The following is a 16,688-nucleotide window of genomic DNA, read 5'->3' on the forward strand; positions in this document are numbered from 1 at the left end:
CGGCTCCAAGCCCCTGGAGATGGAAGCCTTTGGATCATTATGATTTCTCTTGATGCAAGAGCCAGTTAAATTCAGGGACCCCTCCTCTCCAGCAATGCTTCACTAACACCATCAGGAGGGTGAGAAGGAGTTTGGGAGGGTGGGTGGGAACAGCGCCAGCTGTACGAAAGGACGAAAGGACGAGGGTCCCAGAGGGAGGGAGCACGCGGAGGCCCCCTGGCAGCCAAGCCAGATTCTTCCCGTCTTTGTGAGTGGAGGCTGAGTGCCAAGAAAGGGCGCTAACCGAGACCCCCCCCCTTCCACCAAGGAGCCAGTTTTCCTAGAATCGGAGTCAGGGCAGGAAGGGGCCTCAGAAACTACGACCCCATTCCGCAGACTGGAAAACAGACGGAGGCCCGTGGGAGGAGAGCCCAGCCCAGGAATTCTGGACCTTCCCCCCTCTGCTGTGAGTCTTCCTGCAGGAGACACGGCCAACCACCAGGGACCTCTCAAAATTCCGGTTTCAGGTTTCAAACCTAAAGATTTCTTCCTGCCTTTCTCCCTGCTGTGCACACCAGCAGGAAATCAGGTTCGGATCGCCTCTCACTCACTCTCCATGATCATGTTTCCGTGTTTTCTCCACATCCACACCCCGTGCTGTAAGGAGTTCCTGGAAACAGCTCCGCCAGGCGGATGTGTTTTCCCAGAGGAGCCCAGAGATGACCTGGGATGTGTTTCTAAGGAACAGGAGCTTCGTGGGCCCTGATTCCCGGGGCTCTCACGGCCTCTGCAGGCGCCTTGGTCACACCCCCTTTGGAGCCTCTCAGAGAGGCATGGCTTTTTTTAGTGCCTCCAATACTTACCTGGGTCTTGTATAAAAGTGCCAAAAAAAATTCGAGCTTAGCTGGATGGCTCTGCTCTAGAGTCATCTGGAAAGCAAAGATGGGGAGTCTGTTCGGAGGAGCCCCTCAGGCTGGTGAGCTGGAGGAATGAGGCCCCTCTCTGTCCCGGGACAACAGGGGAGAGAAGGAGCCGGCCAACAGCGGAGGGAGGAAGGCACAGAACACCATTGGTTTTCAGGGGCCACTGGCGCTAATGTCCTCAGACTGGGCCTTTTCTGCCCCAGCCTGAACAAGGGAGCTGGGACGGGGATCAGAGGGCACCCCTTGGTCACCCACACTGAAAACAGCTGATCCGCTCTGTCACCACCCTGCTGCCCATTTTTAATGGAATCCCCTTAAAAATAAGTCCCTTTTGATATGCAAACTGACTTATTCCAACTCTTACAGTGTCTCATGCCCATGGGGGGCCCTTAAGGATACACGGTCCCACTCCAGGGCCGCTCACGGAGAAAAGCAGGTCCAGGGCCACTCACGGAGAAAAGCAGGGCCAACGTGGGCACCCACTTTCCACCTGTCCCTGACCCCCGAGACTAAGCTTTCACACGCTCAGAGGAAGAATGGCCCTCAGGTCACGGGACTCATCAGATGCCACTTTTTTAGGTCACGAGTCGCAGCCCATCCTCGGAATCAGGAGTTTCTGTGGCTGGGGAGAAAGGCCATTTTGAATGTGAGCAAAAAAAAGAAAAATGGGAAAAAGTCTGGTGGGAAACCGGATCCGTGCTAGCTGAGGTGTGCAGGGGCTGCATGGGGTGTGGGACCGAGGAGTGGGGAGCGCCTGCCTGAGCTGGGGACTGACTTCACGCGCTTCCCTTGCCAAGGTCCGGCTTGATCCTACCCAGGGGGAAAGGGAGAGCTCTGGACAAGTTGGGGTCCCACTAGAAGCATTTCCTCTGTGTCCTTCTTAGTCAGCCTGGGGTGGGGTTTTCTCATAAAGGAGAAACGAATCCAGAAAACCAGAGTAAATTGTGCAACAGGGCGGGTAAAGGCTCTGACCTTTGCTAAATGGCTTGAAGGGGAACCAATACATTTGGGGAAGGGGTGGGTCCAAAGAGCTGATACTTGTTCTTCAGGACTCATTTACCCCTTCCTCACCAGGGCCCCCCTCCCTCCGTGCAAGGCGCTGGGCCCTGGAGGCAGAGAGATGTGCACTTGGTGGGCTTAAGTTTCCCTTTGGCCAGGAGTCCCCGAAAGCCCAGACGGCCGCCTCCTTCCTTGGCTCTCCCCAGAGCGACCTTCAGTAGATGCCGCCCACGGAAGGAGGCAGCTGGTCGCTGGTCAGCGGGCCTGTGTCCAGCGCCCTCACCTGGGATGGGGTCTGGGGACAGGGAGGGCAGGAGAAACGTACACAGACTCCCAAAGCTTACGGACGTATGAGTTTGTACTTCTGAGTACAGCGAAGGTGGCGTGGTGCCCCTCCGCCTCCCACCCCTTAGGCTTCTCTGTGTACAAGAAGCTGGGTTTGCTAAGAAGTTGCCATCAAGGGAGGCTCCGTGCAGACCCCCTGCACCCGTGGCCGAGCCTGCAGATGTAGGGAAGCCTGACCCACAAACCCCGTAAACCACTGGCGTCTTACCGGGTACGAGCCACGAAAGATGCTGGTTCCAGGGGTCCCTGGAGGCCAACTTCAGCCTCTCACATGGGATCTTGGCACACTGCTCCCTGTCTGCCCCTTTCTGGGTCTCTGGGACCGGCCTGCCCAAGGAGGCGGTTCTGGACGCTCAGGACACACACTCCTCTGGTCCCAGGAATGGCTCACTAAGGCCCTGCCTGGGCCCCAAGACGCAGGCTGGGACGAAGGAAGCCGCCCTCGGGCCCTCACCTGTAGTACTCCACGTAGCCAGTCTGGTCGGCCAGCTCGGTCAGCTCTGTGGTGACCTCCCTCCACACGGGCAGCCCCGAGAGCTGGACCAGGATGTTGGCCGCCATCTGCTGCACGAACTTCAGCGTCTGGATATAATCGCCCCGAGCGGCAAAGATCTCACTGAGCCGGGCCAGGTGCTGCTCGAGGTCCACCTTCATCTTCTGGGTGGTTCCGGACACCTGCGGAGGGGCCAGGGTTGTGAATCTGGCCTCCAAGGGGAGGAGGCGTGCAAGTCGCGGGAGGACAGAGAGGCCCTCCCGTCCCCCAGCCCTCGCATCCCTGCACTGGGGTGGGGGGCAGGCCTGATTCGGTCTAAACCAGGACCGGGGCTGCCAGATGGGGAAACAGACAGGAGAATCTGTTTTACTTCCTTGAGGAAGATCCCCTTAAAACGCGAAACACCTTGGATCGGAAATTCTTTTTCAGACCAAGGGAGAGAACGTTGAATGGAAAAGTTCCTCTGTGGCTACCTGACCTTCTGTTCCCACAGTGGGATTTCCAAACACCTCCCAAGAGAAAGGCTCTGTTGTGGGCCCAGCAACAGCTCCCGGCCTCCGGAGCCTGCGTGAAGCCAGAACAATGACACTTTGAAATGACGCAGACGGACGGATCCTGCCTTGGAAGAGCCTGGACATGTGGCAGGAGGAGGTCGGCACCTGCTCTGGGGACTCGGGCCCCACCTCCGCCCCCACCCCACCCTGGGGCACAGGTGTCCTGCCAGGTGGATGGACAGGCTCCCTCTTTTGGCTGGGCTGCAAGGGCTGGAAGCTGGGAGCTCCAGAAGGAAGGAAGCGACTTTCTTTCCAAAGGTACAGAGGGAAGGACAAAGGTGGTGACTGTCTTTGGCTTTCCAACCAGGAGCCCAAGGACAGCCTGGTCCTGGAGAGGTGCTTCCAAACAATCCAGATGCAGGGTCCCTGCCGGACCCAGGGACACAGACTGGGAACCCCCAGCTCGCCCTTCCAATCCAAGCCTGCTCTGAGCCTCTGTGTCGGCCGCAAGCAGAAGAGAAAGGCTCTGTTGCCGAAACTGTCACACCGAACCAACAGGTACCACCGGCTGGAAGGCTGCGTGTGCACTAATCCTCCCCTGGGGCTGGAAGGAAGATAAAATGTCACCGAGGGGCGTCATCCCACAGGCAGCCCTGAGAGGCCTCGGGAGACAACGCTCCTGGTGACCAACCCCGCTGCTGGTGCGTTAGGGAGACTTGAGGCAACTCTGTGGCCTTTCACATCTGTGCTCCTCTGCGGGTGCCCGGTTCCAGACAAGAGAATGGCCCTCTTTGTTCCGTTTGGCTTTGTTTTTTCAATGTCAGCAGCCTGTTCATTTCCAGGCTTGCTCTCCGTTCTTACACGCTGGGTAAGGCCTAAGAGATACTCCCGGTTGGGCTGTTTCTAGCTTCATGCGGAAGAAAAAAGTCCTAACAACAATCACCCCAATCAACCCTCCTTTCCGTTCAATGAGATCAACATACAAGTGCTTTAGAACCATTGATCCGAAAGGCACCGTCACTAAGTGCTGAGATCGGGGTCTTTTTATGTTCCTGTATTATATATGAGGAACTTTGGAGCAAAGGGCTGCTAACGATGTTTTTCTGCAAGACGACTTCTTCTTCCCTAGCTCATGATTTTAACTTCTTCATTTCTTCAATCTCTCCTTGAAAAAAACCAAAGCCAGTAAACATCTGCCTGGCCCCCTTTTGCGCTCCTGATGTCCTCTCAAAGGAAACAAACGAACAAAAATTAAAACCGCAACACTGACCTATGGACGGCCCCCTGTTCCCCACTCCACCGCCGGTCCTCAGAGGGTTCCCCGGAGCCCCCAAGAGACAGGGTTGCCCCAGAGATGCGGCAGAGACTCCCCAGGGGAAGAGCTCTGTGCATAAGAGGGACAGCTCAGCGACTCAGGCTAGTGGGGGAGTGGGGCAAGCAAGCAGGTGCGGGAGCCCTCGTCCCCCCAGGATGGAGGAGTCATCCTCCAGGTGCGGTCCCTGGACCGGCAGGAGGGTGACCAGGAGCAAATTCCCAGCCCTGTCCCAGACTTCCAGAATCAGAAACTTCGGGGAGGGCCCAGCAACCTGTGTTAATCAAGCATTCTGGGGAATTGGGATACATGCTCAAGTCTGAAAACCTCCAGGTGGGGAGGAAGCTTCTCTACTTTCTGAGGTTTTCTAGAAGGGCAGCCATACTAGGGGACAGAGGCGTGGATCCTCTGCCAGTGTGGGGAGGGACCCCATCTCAGATCCTGAAGGGAACAGCAAAGACCAGAACAGCCAGGTTCAGGTTCTTGGTCCAGAACACACTAGCTTCCAATCCTGCAACATGAACGCAACCTTGCCATGCCCTATTCCTCACCCAAGTCTGCCCACAGGCTTGCTGCTGGCTCTCCTGTGAGAGCCCAGAGGAGCCACACTGGCCACTGGAACGTGTGGCTCAGAGCTGAGTCAGCCAAGCTCCTGGGGACCTTTAAGCTAAGACCCTGAGCAGTTAGAGGTATGCCTGGTCCCCTGTGTGAGTCACTCGCCAGAGCTCAGGCCCCGCTCACTGAAGGAGGGGAGGTGGATGGGGGACACTGGGCCAGAGAAAGGACCTACCTGGCACTCCCAAATGACCCTTTCTGACCCCCCAAATCAAAGCATGCTGCTGATCCAGAAGCCTGCCAGGCATCCCCGAGCCTTGAACAGCGGCAGGGCCCTCAGGATGCAAGGGTGCAGGTGTGGGGCTTCTGGTCCAGGAGGGGGCGCTCTGAAGGGTCCCCCTCACTCTGACTTGTCCTTCCAGTCCTGCCCTCCCCCTGCCCCACTAACCCAAGCCTCCTGTCTTCTTCAGGGTGATTAGAGGAACACACATAAAGACAGTAATTATAATAAGGACACGCATTGTCATAGTGACCCCCACTTGGGGGGACTTTGTAGATTACCAGGCACTTTCACTTACATTATCTCATCGAACACCATTTCTCTGGTGTTTGGCCTTCACCCCTCAGATTTGGGGAGCCCTCCAAAGGCTGCTGCCTCCCTTGCAGCCCTCAGGACCCAGAGTGTCAGGTGCCCTCCCTGGGGCCCAAACCAACTTCACAGGTCCCACCCAGCAGGGGCCCAGAGCTCCATCTCTCCACTGGGAGAAAATACCTCGCTCACCCAGGGGAGGCAGGCCATGGCCCTCACCGGGATGGAGGCAGCTCCCAGCTGGCTCGACTGTCACAAAACCCTGGGATTCCTGCGACTTTCAGACATGGTGCAGAGACCATGAAGGGCTTGATAGCCAGGGACACACAGACCTCTTCCCTTTGGTAACATGGAGTTTGGAGACGTGGGTCTTGCCTTAGAATGTCCAGACCTGGCCTGGAGCCCTCACTCAGCCCTCATGGTGGACAGGTCATCCTGGGGATTCATTCTAGCTATTTCCCTGTCCATTCTCATCTCACAGGATAGGACACAAACAACTCAAACTTTCCCACGAGGATGGCTCTGGGGTTCTCTCTCCTTAGTCCTTAGGAGAGACAAGGGCCATTCCTTACAGTGGGCATGAGTCAAGCAGTGCAGGTCATGGCTCTGGGGCCTCCCCAGGCAGGGTACTCCCCTTTTGGGGCTGGGTTTCTCCTCTTAGTGGGTCTGGTGCTGGTGGGTGGAGGGAGAGCAGGAGGTAGAGCCCAGAGGCCAGAGCCCCTTCCCTTTCAGGGCAGAGGTAGGGCAGAGGGGACCCTGAAGGTGAGGTCCCCCCATGCCTCCAGGGCCGGTCGGGCCATACTCAGCCTCAAGGCTGCCCTCAGCTCCCCATCCCAGCTGTCCCTGCCTCGCCCCACAGAGCTGCCTCCGCCCAGTGTCTGGACGACTCAGTCTCCCAGCAATGGGTACCAGCAGGCACGTGCTGCAGGACAGGCGGGCCCCGGTCTGGCCTGTGACCGATCGCTCCCCAGGAGGGCTCTCCCTGAGGCCAGAGCCCCATCGGCCGCCTTCCTGGGTCCGGAGGAGCAGCCGGACTGTCTCTTTAAGGTGTGCCCCCCACCCCCACCCCAGGGCTGCTGATGGATTAAGGCCTTAGAGGAGCTTAGGGAGAAGGAGGGGGCAATAAGGGAGAATCCTCTTCCAGAATCCTCTTCTAGCAAGTACCAGAGGGCAATGTCCAAATGCTCTGGCTGGGGCTGGATTTTGTGCTTGAGGCTGCCCGATGACATAAACTGGCCATGAGCTGAGGTCACTGCCCCCTCCCGGGTGCGGCAGGGGACCTGGTCCAGAGGGGATGGAGAACAGAGTGGATGTCCAAGGACCGGCTTCCCTGAAAACCACCTTTTGCCTTTTCCTCTGGAGCCCAGCTCCTGCGGACATGGGGCCTACCTGGAAACCAGCCCAAAACGCCTGCCCCTTATGATGAAGGGGACAAGCACCTGGGGTCTAAGAGGCCAAGGTCAGTGTTTGAGAAAACCCCAACCCCCACCTTGGTCTCTCACTCAGGCCAGATGCCCAGCAGAGTGGTTCCTGCCCTAAAAGGCCAACATCCTCTCTGGCCAGCCGGCACAGTCCTCCACCCTGAGCCCCCAGCCGGAAGCCAGAGCCCCCACGACACCTCGCTGCACCACCCCTTGGCCTGTTTCACTTGGATTTGAAAAGACTCACACCTTGACCTTGTCTGGACCCCACGATACTCCGCACGTAGCAGCTGAAGCAAACAGAGCACAGCGTGAGGGTGATTTCCCACATTTGGTCTGCCCTTGGGGGGACCAAGAGAAATGGGGGAAGGCTCGGCCTTCCCGAAGTCCAGAGGGCTGGATTCCATGGCTGCCTCCGGGACCCCCCAGGACCCAGTCGGCCTTTCTCCTTTGGTCCTCACCCCTGTCCTCACCACCCCTCCCCGCCTGAAGAGCAGAAATCGCCTGTTTACTCCCAGCAGGACCAATGGTAGCCCCAAGGGGAGTCCCACCCCCCACCCCCCACCCCCGGGGGGCCAAGCTGGCTGGGATGTGACTGGGGCCCTTGTTCTGAGCACACTGACCTCACGGGCTGCACCCGGCCCGGCCCGGCGCTGCCCGTGCACCTTACCAGTTCATCTATCCCGGAGAAGGTGTGGTTCGCGTTGTCCACGGAGTAGATCAGCTGGTACACCCCGTCGTTGGTCTCGCTGTTTCCATAGAAACCAACGCCCACCGCGGCACTACCGGCAAGACCCCAAGGTTAGAAGTGACACGCAGAAGAGAAAGCTGTTGTTTTTTAAATACAGTATTTTTTAGAGCAGATGTTATTTTATCCTATTATTTTGTTTTGTTTTCATTTCAGTAGGCTCCATGCCCAGTGTAGAGCCCCAGGCAGGCCTTGAACTTACAACCCCGAGATCAAGACCTGAGCTGAGATGAAGAATTGGATGCTTACCTCGCAGAGAGACCCAGGGGCCCCTAGAGCAGTCTTAGATTCACAGCACAGCTGAGTAGGGGTCTAGGGATCTCCCACACAGCCCCTGCCGCCCTAAGAGCCACCTCCGTTCCCAACACTCCTCACCACCTTTGTACACGCATACGCCGACACCGACACGTCACTATCCTCCCAAGTCCGTGGTTCCCGCTAAGGACCACCCTTGCTCTGGCTTGTTCCGTGGGTCTGGGCCAATGTTTGGCACCTATCCGCCATTAGAGTATCCTACAGAGTAGCTTCCCTGCCCTAAAAACCCGTGCTCCGCCTACCCACCCCTCCCTCCCCACTGCAACCACCCCCCCCTCGATCCTTTCACGGTCTCCATAGTTCTGCCTTTTCTAGAATGTCCTATGGCTGCAGTCCTAGCATGGAGCCTCTTCAGACTGGCGTCTTCCATTGAGTGATACGCATTCAAGGTCCCTCCATGTCTTTCCATGGCTAAGGAGCTCCTTTCTCTTCAGCGCTGAAAGCTACTGCGCTCTGTGGACGGACCACAGTGTACGTACCCATTCGTCTGTTGAGGGCATCTTGGTTGCTTCCAAGTTTCGGTGATTACGGATAAAGCTGCTATAAACATCCGTGGAAAGTGGGGTTTTGCCTAAGGAGCTCTTTCCTGGGGGTGTGGGAGGTGACCGGGGGGAGGGGTGAAGGTTCACGGCCATCTTGTCCCTGGCCGGGCTGACTGTCTCTATGGCACTTTTCCTGTGGGCCGGGAAGACTACTACTGTCTGTAAGCCCAGCAGCTCCAAAGGCGGCGAAGATTGCTGGTCAGGCCTTTGGGATTCTGTTGTGGTAGGCCTGGGACGTGCACCTCCAACAGCTCCCCAGGTGACTGTCATGGGGGGAGGCTCAGGGACCACCGAGGTCTCTCCTGAAACCTCCAGAAGCTGGGGACCTCCCCTATTCTCTACCCTTCCCCTCTGCTTCCTCAAAGCACCCACAAGGTGGCTGGTCAGCTGATAGAGAGTTCCTTCCTCCATGGAACTGAAGCCCACCTCCTGTCTCTTGACTGTCCTTGGGAGCAGCCCGAAATAAGCCTCTAATTCTGTGGGATGCCCCTTAGACATCAGAATGTGGCTCCGCATCCCCCTTTCCTCCCGCTCTCCAAGTGAGATGCGTGTCCTCCATCCAGACCCCGGTCTCCGTCATCACAGTCCACCAGGTTCAAACGCTCCTCCAACTGGTCACTGTCACTCTGGGTGAGGCCTCCATGGCCTCTCCGCCCCGCTGACCCCGTGGTCTACAACACCCCTGGGTTTCCTCGCCGGAACTGCCGCCAAGCCCAGCCTCTCCTCCTTCCTGTAGCACGGCACTAATTTTTGTTTTAAGCAAAAGCAGAACTTTTAAAATCTATCCCTGTGAAACTGTATCGAGTTGGTATCCGTCCAACATTCCAGCCTGGACAAATCATCTCGAATCTCGCCTACATCATCCGCTGTATTTCATCCGACGTGCACCACCGGGGACGGGGGAGGAGGTGGGGGGGGCGCACATCTGGAGGTTCACTAAGCCGCCTGATGACTCTTCATCCAGAACACGAACTTCGGGGGCGGGGGGGGTGGGGAGATGAATGCACACGTGCACACACTTACACGTCTTCTTTTTCTGTTCACGAGGAAGAGTCTAGGATGCAACCTAGAGATTTTAGAAAAATCTCCTCCCGGGATGGGCTTGGCCCCAAGCACAGCATTTCTCAGGAAGGGGTCCGTGGACCATAGGACAGAGTCACCCCAAGTACCTGTTGTCAAGCGTAGATAAGGGGCACTGCCTCCCGCGCCCATGGCAGCCGTGTGCTCCGAGCCTGTGCACAGAGGCTCCTCTGTTGTGTGTAACGCAGACGTGCACATGCACTGGCGACAGTCTGGTGTCCTGCAAGTCTTCTGTGCATTCAACCAGAATGCAAGTGCAACTCATTCTGACTCCACTGAACCGCACCACTGTCCAGTCGGTGTCTCTTCCCATCACCCGCGGGACCACACGTCCAGCCGAGATGCTCGAATGTGAGATGCGCTGGCGTTCTAGGAGCTTCTAGTTGGTGACTTTGTTATTTTGAAAAAATTTTTATTATGCCCTGAACAATGCCTCTTGTTGACTCCTTGTGTTTATAACTTTCTCTATAACCTCCTCTAGTTCTCGGTGTCCTGATCTAGTGTTTTCTGAGGATTCAGCGTCAACTCGAAGCCTTTCCATCCCTTGCCCTGTTTTTGAGCCTGGAGATAGTCTCATTTTCTACCTTCCCCTAGTCTGGGTTTATTGGAGCTGGCCCAGGAGGGCACCTGGTCTTTCGAGACCAGAAATCACCATGGCTGTTTAATGAGGACCTCGCAGCTCCCTCCGGGCGTCATCGGTCCTGCCTGGGCCACAAAGACCATTCTGTTTGAGGGAAAAGACAGAATATCTTCCCCAGGGATAAAATTTTGTCTCCCACACAGAGGGGCACGAGGAGCTCTCCTCCTATACCATTGACTGTCTGGGGAACCTGATGTTGGGACTTTCTTCTATGGAATAAATCTCCCCTCTTCTCCAGGATCCTTACTGTCAGAGCCCAACAAGCCCTCCCAATCCCCCCCAATCTCCCCTGGTCTCCCTCTACTTCTGCCTTTTCTACTCCCTTTCCCTGACTCTCCCCCCAGCTCATTCTGAACTGAGCACAACTCCAGCGAAGATGACTGGTGACTACTCCACTTACGGCTGATCCCCAAGACCCCAGCCCCCTCACCTGCTCTCTGTGCTCTAGCCACACTAGCTTCTTTCAGTTCCTTAAAATGTCCTCTGCTCCCTCCTGCCACAGGGCCTTTGCACACACTCCTCTTTCTTCTGCCTGAAGTATCCCCTCCTACCCTGCCCCCACCTTTGCCTGGTCATCCTATGGATCTTGGTGCCCGTGACCCAGGAATGCCCGACTCAAGTACACCATCGCCTTTATGCTGGTTCTTTTCCTCCAAACATACTCCTCAGTTTGAAATTACTCAAATCAAATGTGTGATTCTCCGCCTCTCCCAATACACCACGAACCACAGAAGGCAGAATTAGTGCCTGGGCTTGGCGCGGACTCACGCTTGCCTGGTGCAAACGGCCTGTAGAATTTTGGAGAATGAATCATGCCACATGTGTTCCTTCTGTTCTGAGTTTTCCTCAAACGGCCGGTAATTATTACTTACTGGAACCGGCCCTCCAAAGTCATTCTTACTGTTCCAAAGTATTCTTCTGTCATTTGCAGCGTTTTTGAAAAAAAAAAAAAAAATCTGAGCTCACACAGAGAGGGCTCGCTGTGTCGAAGGCACTCCTGGCTGCTTCGCTGTCTCCCGTCTCTCCCTGCCCACCCCCCGCGGGAGGCTTTTATTCCATTTACTTCGTGGGAGCTCCTCTCTGCTGGAGCCAGACTTGACTTTGAACTCCTGACTAGAACTCCTTCCTTTCTGTTTATGATTTAGGACCCGGCGGCCTGTCCTCCCCCCGCCCTCCAGCCAGCCCCAGCGCTCAGCGCTTTGGCACACCCGCGATGCTGCTTCCGGCTCCTTCCTATCTTGGCTTAGGTGACCCTTATGCAGCAGGCAGGACAGGACGGGAGCACGCGCTAATGGAGAAGAAACCACAGGAGCGAAGTGAGGCTAACGGCCCAGGCGTCTTCACTCCCAGCACCGCTGCGCCCCGCCTGCCCCCCCCCCACCCCCGCCGTCCTGCTGCCCAGACAGGGCCAAGTCCTGCTGTGGGATCTTGGATGCAACGGACACTTAGCAAGGAGGTCTCTACCCCTCGAGAGGGACCACCCCCGGGAGCATCTCACGGCAGGACCTGAGGCTTTTGGAAAAACCTCTGTGGACAGGAGAACAAGAACAACCCAACTTTCTGAAGACAGAGTCAGCAAGCGTGCGGATCCTGTCTGGGCAACATGGGCTCTCACGTGGGGTTAGGAACCCTCATTCGCTGTCCAGAGCAAAGAAGGCCCAGAGGATGGCACTAGGAGCTACGGATCTCTTGAGACGAATGGACTCGATGGAGACTGTAGTCGAATTTTCTCTGGCCTCGCAGAGCAGAGAGCCGGGAAGGTCCCAGGAAGCAAACGGCCGGCATCCCCCTCTGTCCAGGAAGGCTGTCCGGGTCTGCTAGGCTTGCCCCCCGCCAGGCTAACCAGCACTGCACCAGGGCAGAGGCACACTGGGAGACCCCCGTCACCACCCCACCCACCTGACTCCTGCCACTAGGCGGGGAAAGGGACAGCTTTCACCCTGGGAAAGCCTTTGCCGTCACAGTACCCAGTGCTTGGGCAGGAGAATGTGGCCAGACAGCAGAGGAGCCCCTGTGCTTGGCGGCTAGAGGGCTGGAGGCAGAGGCAGAGGGAGAGGAAGGGCTGTCAAAGACCAGGCTGACCACCAGGAAGACCCTGGCGGTCAGGCCCACTGTATTCCTGATTTCCCCCAATTGTGGGCACCAGAGAACCTCCCCCCTCCAAGTCACACACCGAGCCCAGTGCATAGGGACACTCACCAGCAGATGAGCCCGGCCACCACCGCCGTCCAGGTGACACAGCAGGAGTCCCGCCGCTTGGTCTGCACGGCCTCGTCCTGCCTGCAGCAGCACACGCAGACCACGTAAGTCGCGAGGATGACAAGGTTGAGGCCCAGGCAGACGGCGGCCACCAGCCCCAGGAACAGCAGTGACTGAAGAGGAGAGGCCCGGGGTCAGAACTCGGTCCCACGGTGAGGTTCGAGAAGCACCCTGTGCTGGGGCCCCAAGCTCCCCCTGGGGCTGTGGGTAGCCTCCATCCCCTCCTCTGCCCTTCCCCCCTCCTCCTCCTCTCGAACACACCATGCCTGGCGCTCAGGCTGGGCAGGGGCGCCGGGGCAGAAGGCGCTTCCATGCGGACAGGGTGGGCGGGCAGAGGCCAGGAGAAGAGTGGATACGGTCTGGGCTGCTGAGGCAGAGGTGAGGGAGAAGGAGCAGCTCGAGGCTGGGCCCCGACTGGTGGTTTAGGATCCGGACCAGGGCCTGCCTGATGAGTTCCTCTGAGCTGTTCAAGAGACGGGGCAGGAGCCGCCAGCCGGCAGCTGTGGGGGGTGAGCCGCGTGGCTGCAGGACAGACAAGGGGAGGGACATCCACGAGGGCCTGGGGACCACGGCCTCCTGGAGGACACCGGGTCTGGGCAGGATGTTTTGGAAGCTGAGAGGAACCTGGGACAGGGCCAGGAAGGGACGCCTGGCGCACCCGCTTCCTCCGAGCCTTGTTCTAGATGCTGGGGTCCCTCCAGAGCAACAAGAAGGCAGCTCTGGGCTGGAAGGCTGGGTGGGGGGGTGGGGCAGAGTCAGAACATATACCATGGGGTCCCTTTCACTGAAGCTGGAGAGGGAGCGCCGTCCCCCACAGGCCAGGGGAAGCAGCTAAGCCCCCGATTCTGGAGAGGGCAAGAGGGGCTGCCTCAGGCCAGCAGAGCACCTCGGGGTCCTGCAAGGCGAGCTGCTGTCTGTCAGGAGGCCCGGAGGCACCCCCCTCCTTGCCCTCCAGTCTCCCGATGCAGCCAGATGGACACCAGATGGCACCAGGGTTGGTGGCCGCCAGCCAGGGCTGGACCTGGCCGTCAGTCAGCCTCACCCTGCTCCCCACGTGCCCGCCAGTGATTCCGGCTCCACAGCCCCCGCACTCTAGTCTGGGCTGCTGGGGTGGGAGCCTGTTTTGGGGAACCCGGTGCTGGTGGCAGTGAGGCAGAGTCGTCAGATGCTGGGACCTCCCGGTCTAAGAGGGAGACCAGACTTGTGCCAGACCACGCACGCACAGAGGAGACAGCGATGAAAAAAGAGGCTGGGGTCTGCAGTCCTCAGACCGGGGTCATTTTCGGGGGGTGGGGGGTGCGGGGTGGAGCCTCACCGGGGTGATGCACCTGCTGAGTCCACCCTGTCCCGTCCCAGGTCTGTGAGGGCTTGGGTTGGTCTTCGGAGCCCTGATTCAACCTACTCCTCCTGTCGCCTGGACCTGTAGGCTTCTGAGCCTCACCAACAAATGGCCCAAGTGGCAGGGACAGCCCAGAAGAGGGCGGGAGAGGTGGCTCATTTGGGAGCCAGGATGGTGGAGGTGTGTGGCGTGGCTTCGCCTTCCCCCATCAGCAGCGGGGCCGCCCCCAGTGGACCCGAACACATGAGCCCAGCAGAAATGTCCCTGATGTCCTCACGGAGTGGCGGGGCCGGGGTTCTCGGCCTGGAGCACTGGGCTTGTCCCGTGACCAGGGCAGGAGGCCGCCCACCCTGCTGAGAAGGTGGAAAGGAGTCGCCACCTTCCTGCCCCCACGCCCCCTCACCGGAGTGCCCTGGTGCCCCAGGCCAAGGTGAAGACGACCAAGGAGGACAGAGAGACGGGTGACAGGCGCTCGCTATGCAAAGTGAAGTTGGCCAACCTGGCACGGTATGCCATCTCTCAGAATGCAGATCCTTGCTAGAAATGCAGAGTCTCAAGCCTTGTTCTGGGCCCAGAAGGACGTCTAGGGATGATCCCAGGAGGTCGGTGTCCCGCAAGTCTGGGGGGCGCCGAGGAGCATCCACAGACTTTCTCAAACCTTTTCTATAAGCTTAAGCTTTTCTCCAAAGACTCACTTAGCAGAGCCCCACTCTCCAGGGCCTCCTCTGACTGAGGAGGGGACAGACATGCCAGGCTGTGTCCTGGCCACCCTTGTGCAGGCCCCCGAGACCCCTCTGCTAAAACCCAGGGTCCCCCTAACTAATAGGCCAATCACTACGTAATGCCCCTACCCCACAAGCCAGCAAGGCCACGCCTGGTCTTTTCCCTTACAGAAAAGAGGCTGGTGTCCCCCCCAGGATATGCCCCTGAATGTCCCCAGCAGCTCAATACCCTGGTAACAGCCCCAGAGCAGAGAGGACACAAGTGTCCACTGACAAGAGAACAGACCCATACAACGCACTGTCGTCAGAAGCAGGAATACCAGGCAGCCACGGGAAGAAAGCCACGGCCACAGACGGCGGCGCGGGTGATCTCACAGACGGGAGGGTGAGGGAGACAAGCCAAACAGCAGTCCGAGGAGCCCACCTACGGTGAGTGACAGGTGCGCACAGGAAACACCTCTGCGAAGGGACAGACCGTGAGGGGCTCCTGGGGGGTCGGGAATACTCCGTCAGGATGGTTTCTCACGCGCGTACTCAGGCAGCCACTTAAAACTGCACTTTCTGGGGTGCCTGGGTGGCTCCGTCGGTTAAGCGTCTGCCTTCGGCTCAGGTCATGATCTTGGAGTCTTGGGATCAAGTCCCACGTCATGCTCCCTGCTCAGTGAGGAGTCTGCTTCTCCCTCTCCCTCTGCCTGTCCCCTTGTGCTCTGTCTCAAATAAATAAAATCTTAAAAAAAAAATTTAAAAATAAAAAAACATAAAAGAGTGTGCGCTTTTCTACAAGTTGCTCCTAATGAAATAAAAAAAGGCAACAAAACCCCAGACGGACCTTTTGTATACGCTAGAGAGTGGTTTGTGTCCAGAACTCCTCCCAGCTACCCTGGACTTCCAGCTGGTCTGGACCGTCCCAGTCTTCCCCAAACAGGAAAATCTAGGACTATGCCATGTGTCCACACCCGGCGAGGAAGCACCGCCAAGAAGGCTGCTGCTGTCAGTCCCTCCAGAGCTCGGCCAGCTGCCCCCCTCCGTCTGTGTGGCAGCTCCCCTACTTTGTGTTCTCAGAGACCCCTCGGCCCCCTGCCAGGCCAGCCCCGAGGGCGCAGCCTCCCCACCTGGGCAGCGGGCCTCAAGCAGGTGCAAGAGGGAGAGACCGGGCCTGGGAAGCCCAACAGGGGTTTTTAGTTAGCAGTTCACCTCTGGATCTCTCCCCAGCACCGGTGCTGGGTGACAAGGGGGGCAGGTTTGGGGAGCAGGGAAGGAAAGGAGGAAGTTGGGGAGCGGAGAGGAGGAGGAAGGAGTTAGGAGGGCGGAGGGAACAGCAGCCCAAATAGCAGAACCCCCACACCCCCTTCCACCACCGTGGTGGCACCTGCCAACCTCTAATAGGCAATTATTTTCCTGCCCCTAATTAACACTGCAAGTCCCCATGTGCATGGCCGGTGGGGGTGGGGGAGAGCAAACCTCTCTTCCCAAGGGAGCTGGGAGCTCTGTTCACAGGTCCCCTGCTCTGGCAGAGCCGAGAAAGCAGCTGACCACCTCAGGGCCCAGCAGCCACCCCTCCCCGCCCTGCCCGACACCGAGCCACCACCGTGGCCACAGCCCACAACAAGGCCTGGGCTCCAGCCTCCGTCCTCAGCCGAGTCACTTCAATTAGTTCTGGTTTTCCACTTTGTAATGGGAAACCCAGAGCAAGAAACCAGGACCCAGGCTGGGATGGGACTGACTGATATGCACACTGGGAACGCTGACCACGAGGGGGTTCTGCACTAGGCGTGGGAGGGGGTTTGCAGTGGGAGACCCCACCCCCACCCAAGGGGTCAGGAGACAGCTAGAGAGTGGGCTGGCCTGGGGCGAGACCCCAGGGAGGGGAGCTGGAAGCACTTGGGAGGAAAGGGTTAAGCCCCCCCAGTGGCCCCCCAGCAGGGGAGGGGGG

The 16,688-nt window shown here is 58.2% G+C and overlaps 1 protein-coding gene across 1 annotated transcript in view; it reads right to left on the minus strand.

The window, feature by feature from the left end:
• The window catches only part of TTYH2 (tweety family member 2), a 36,684-nt gene that overhangs the window by 16,286 nt on the left and 3,710 nt on the right, over positions 1-16,688 (minus strand). The window contains exons 2-4 of the mRNA XM_044247503.1: positions 12,635-12,807; positions 7,781-7,892; positions 2,701-2,921 (exon numbers count right to left, since the gene is read on the minus strand). Coding sequence (XP_044103438.1) covers positions 2,701-2,921; positions 7,781-7,892; positions 12,635-12,807 — 506 coding nt within the window. The remainder of the gene's footprint in view (positions 1-2,700; positions 2,922-7,780; positions 7,893-12,634; positions 12,808-16,688) is intronic.

This window comes from Neovison vison, chromosome 5 (assembly GCF_020171115.1).
Source record: "Neovison vison isolate M4711 chromosome 5, ASM_NN_V1, whole genome shotgun sequence".
Classification (NCBI taxonomy): Eukaryota; Metazoa; Chordata; class Mammalia; order Carnivora; family Mustelidae; genus Neogale; species Neogale vison.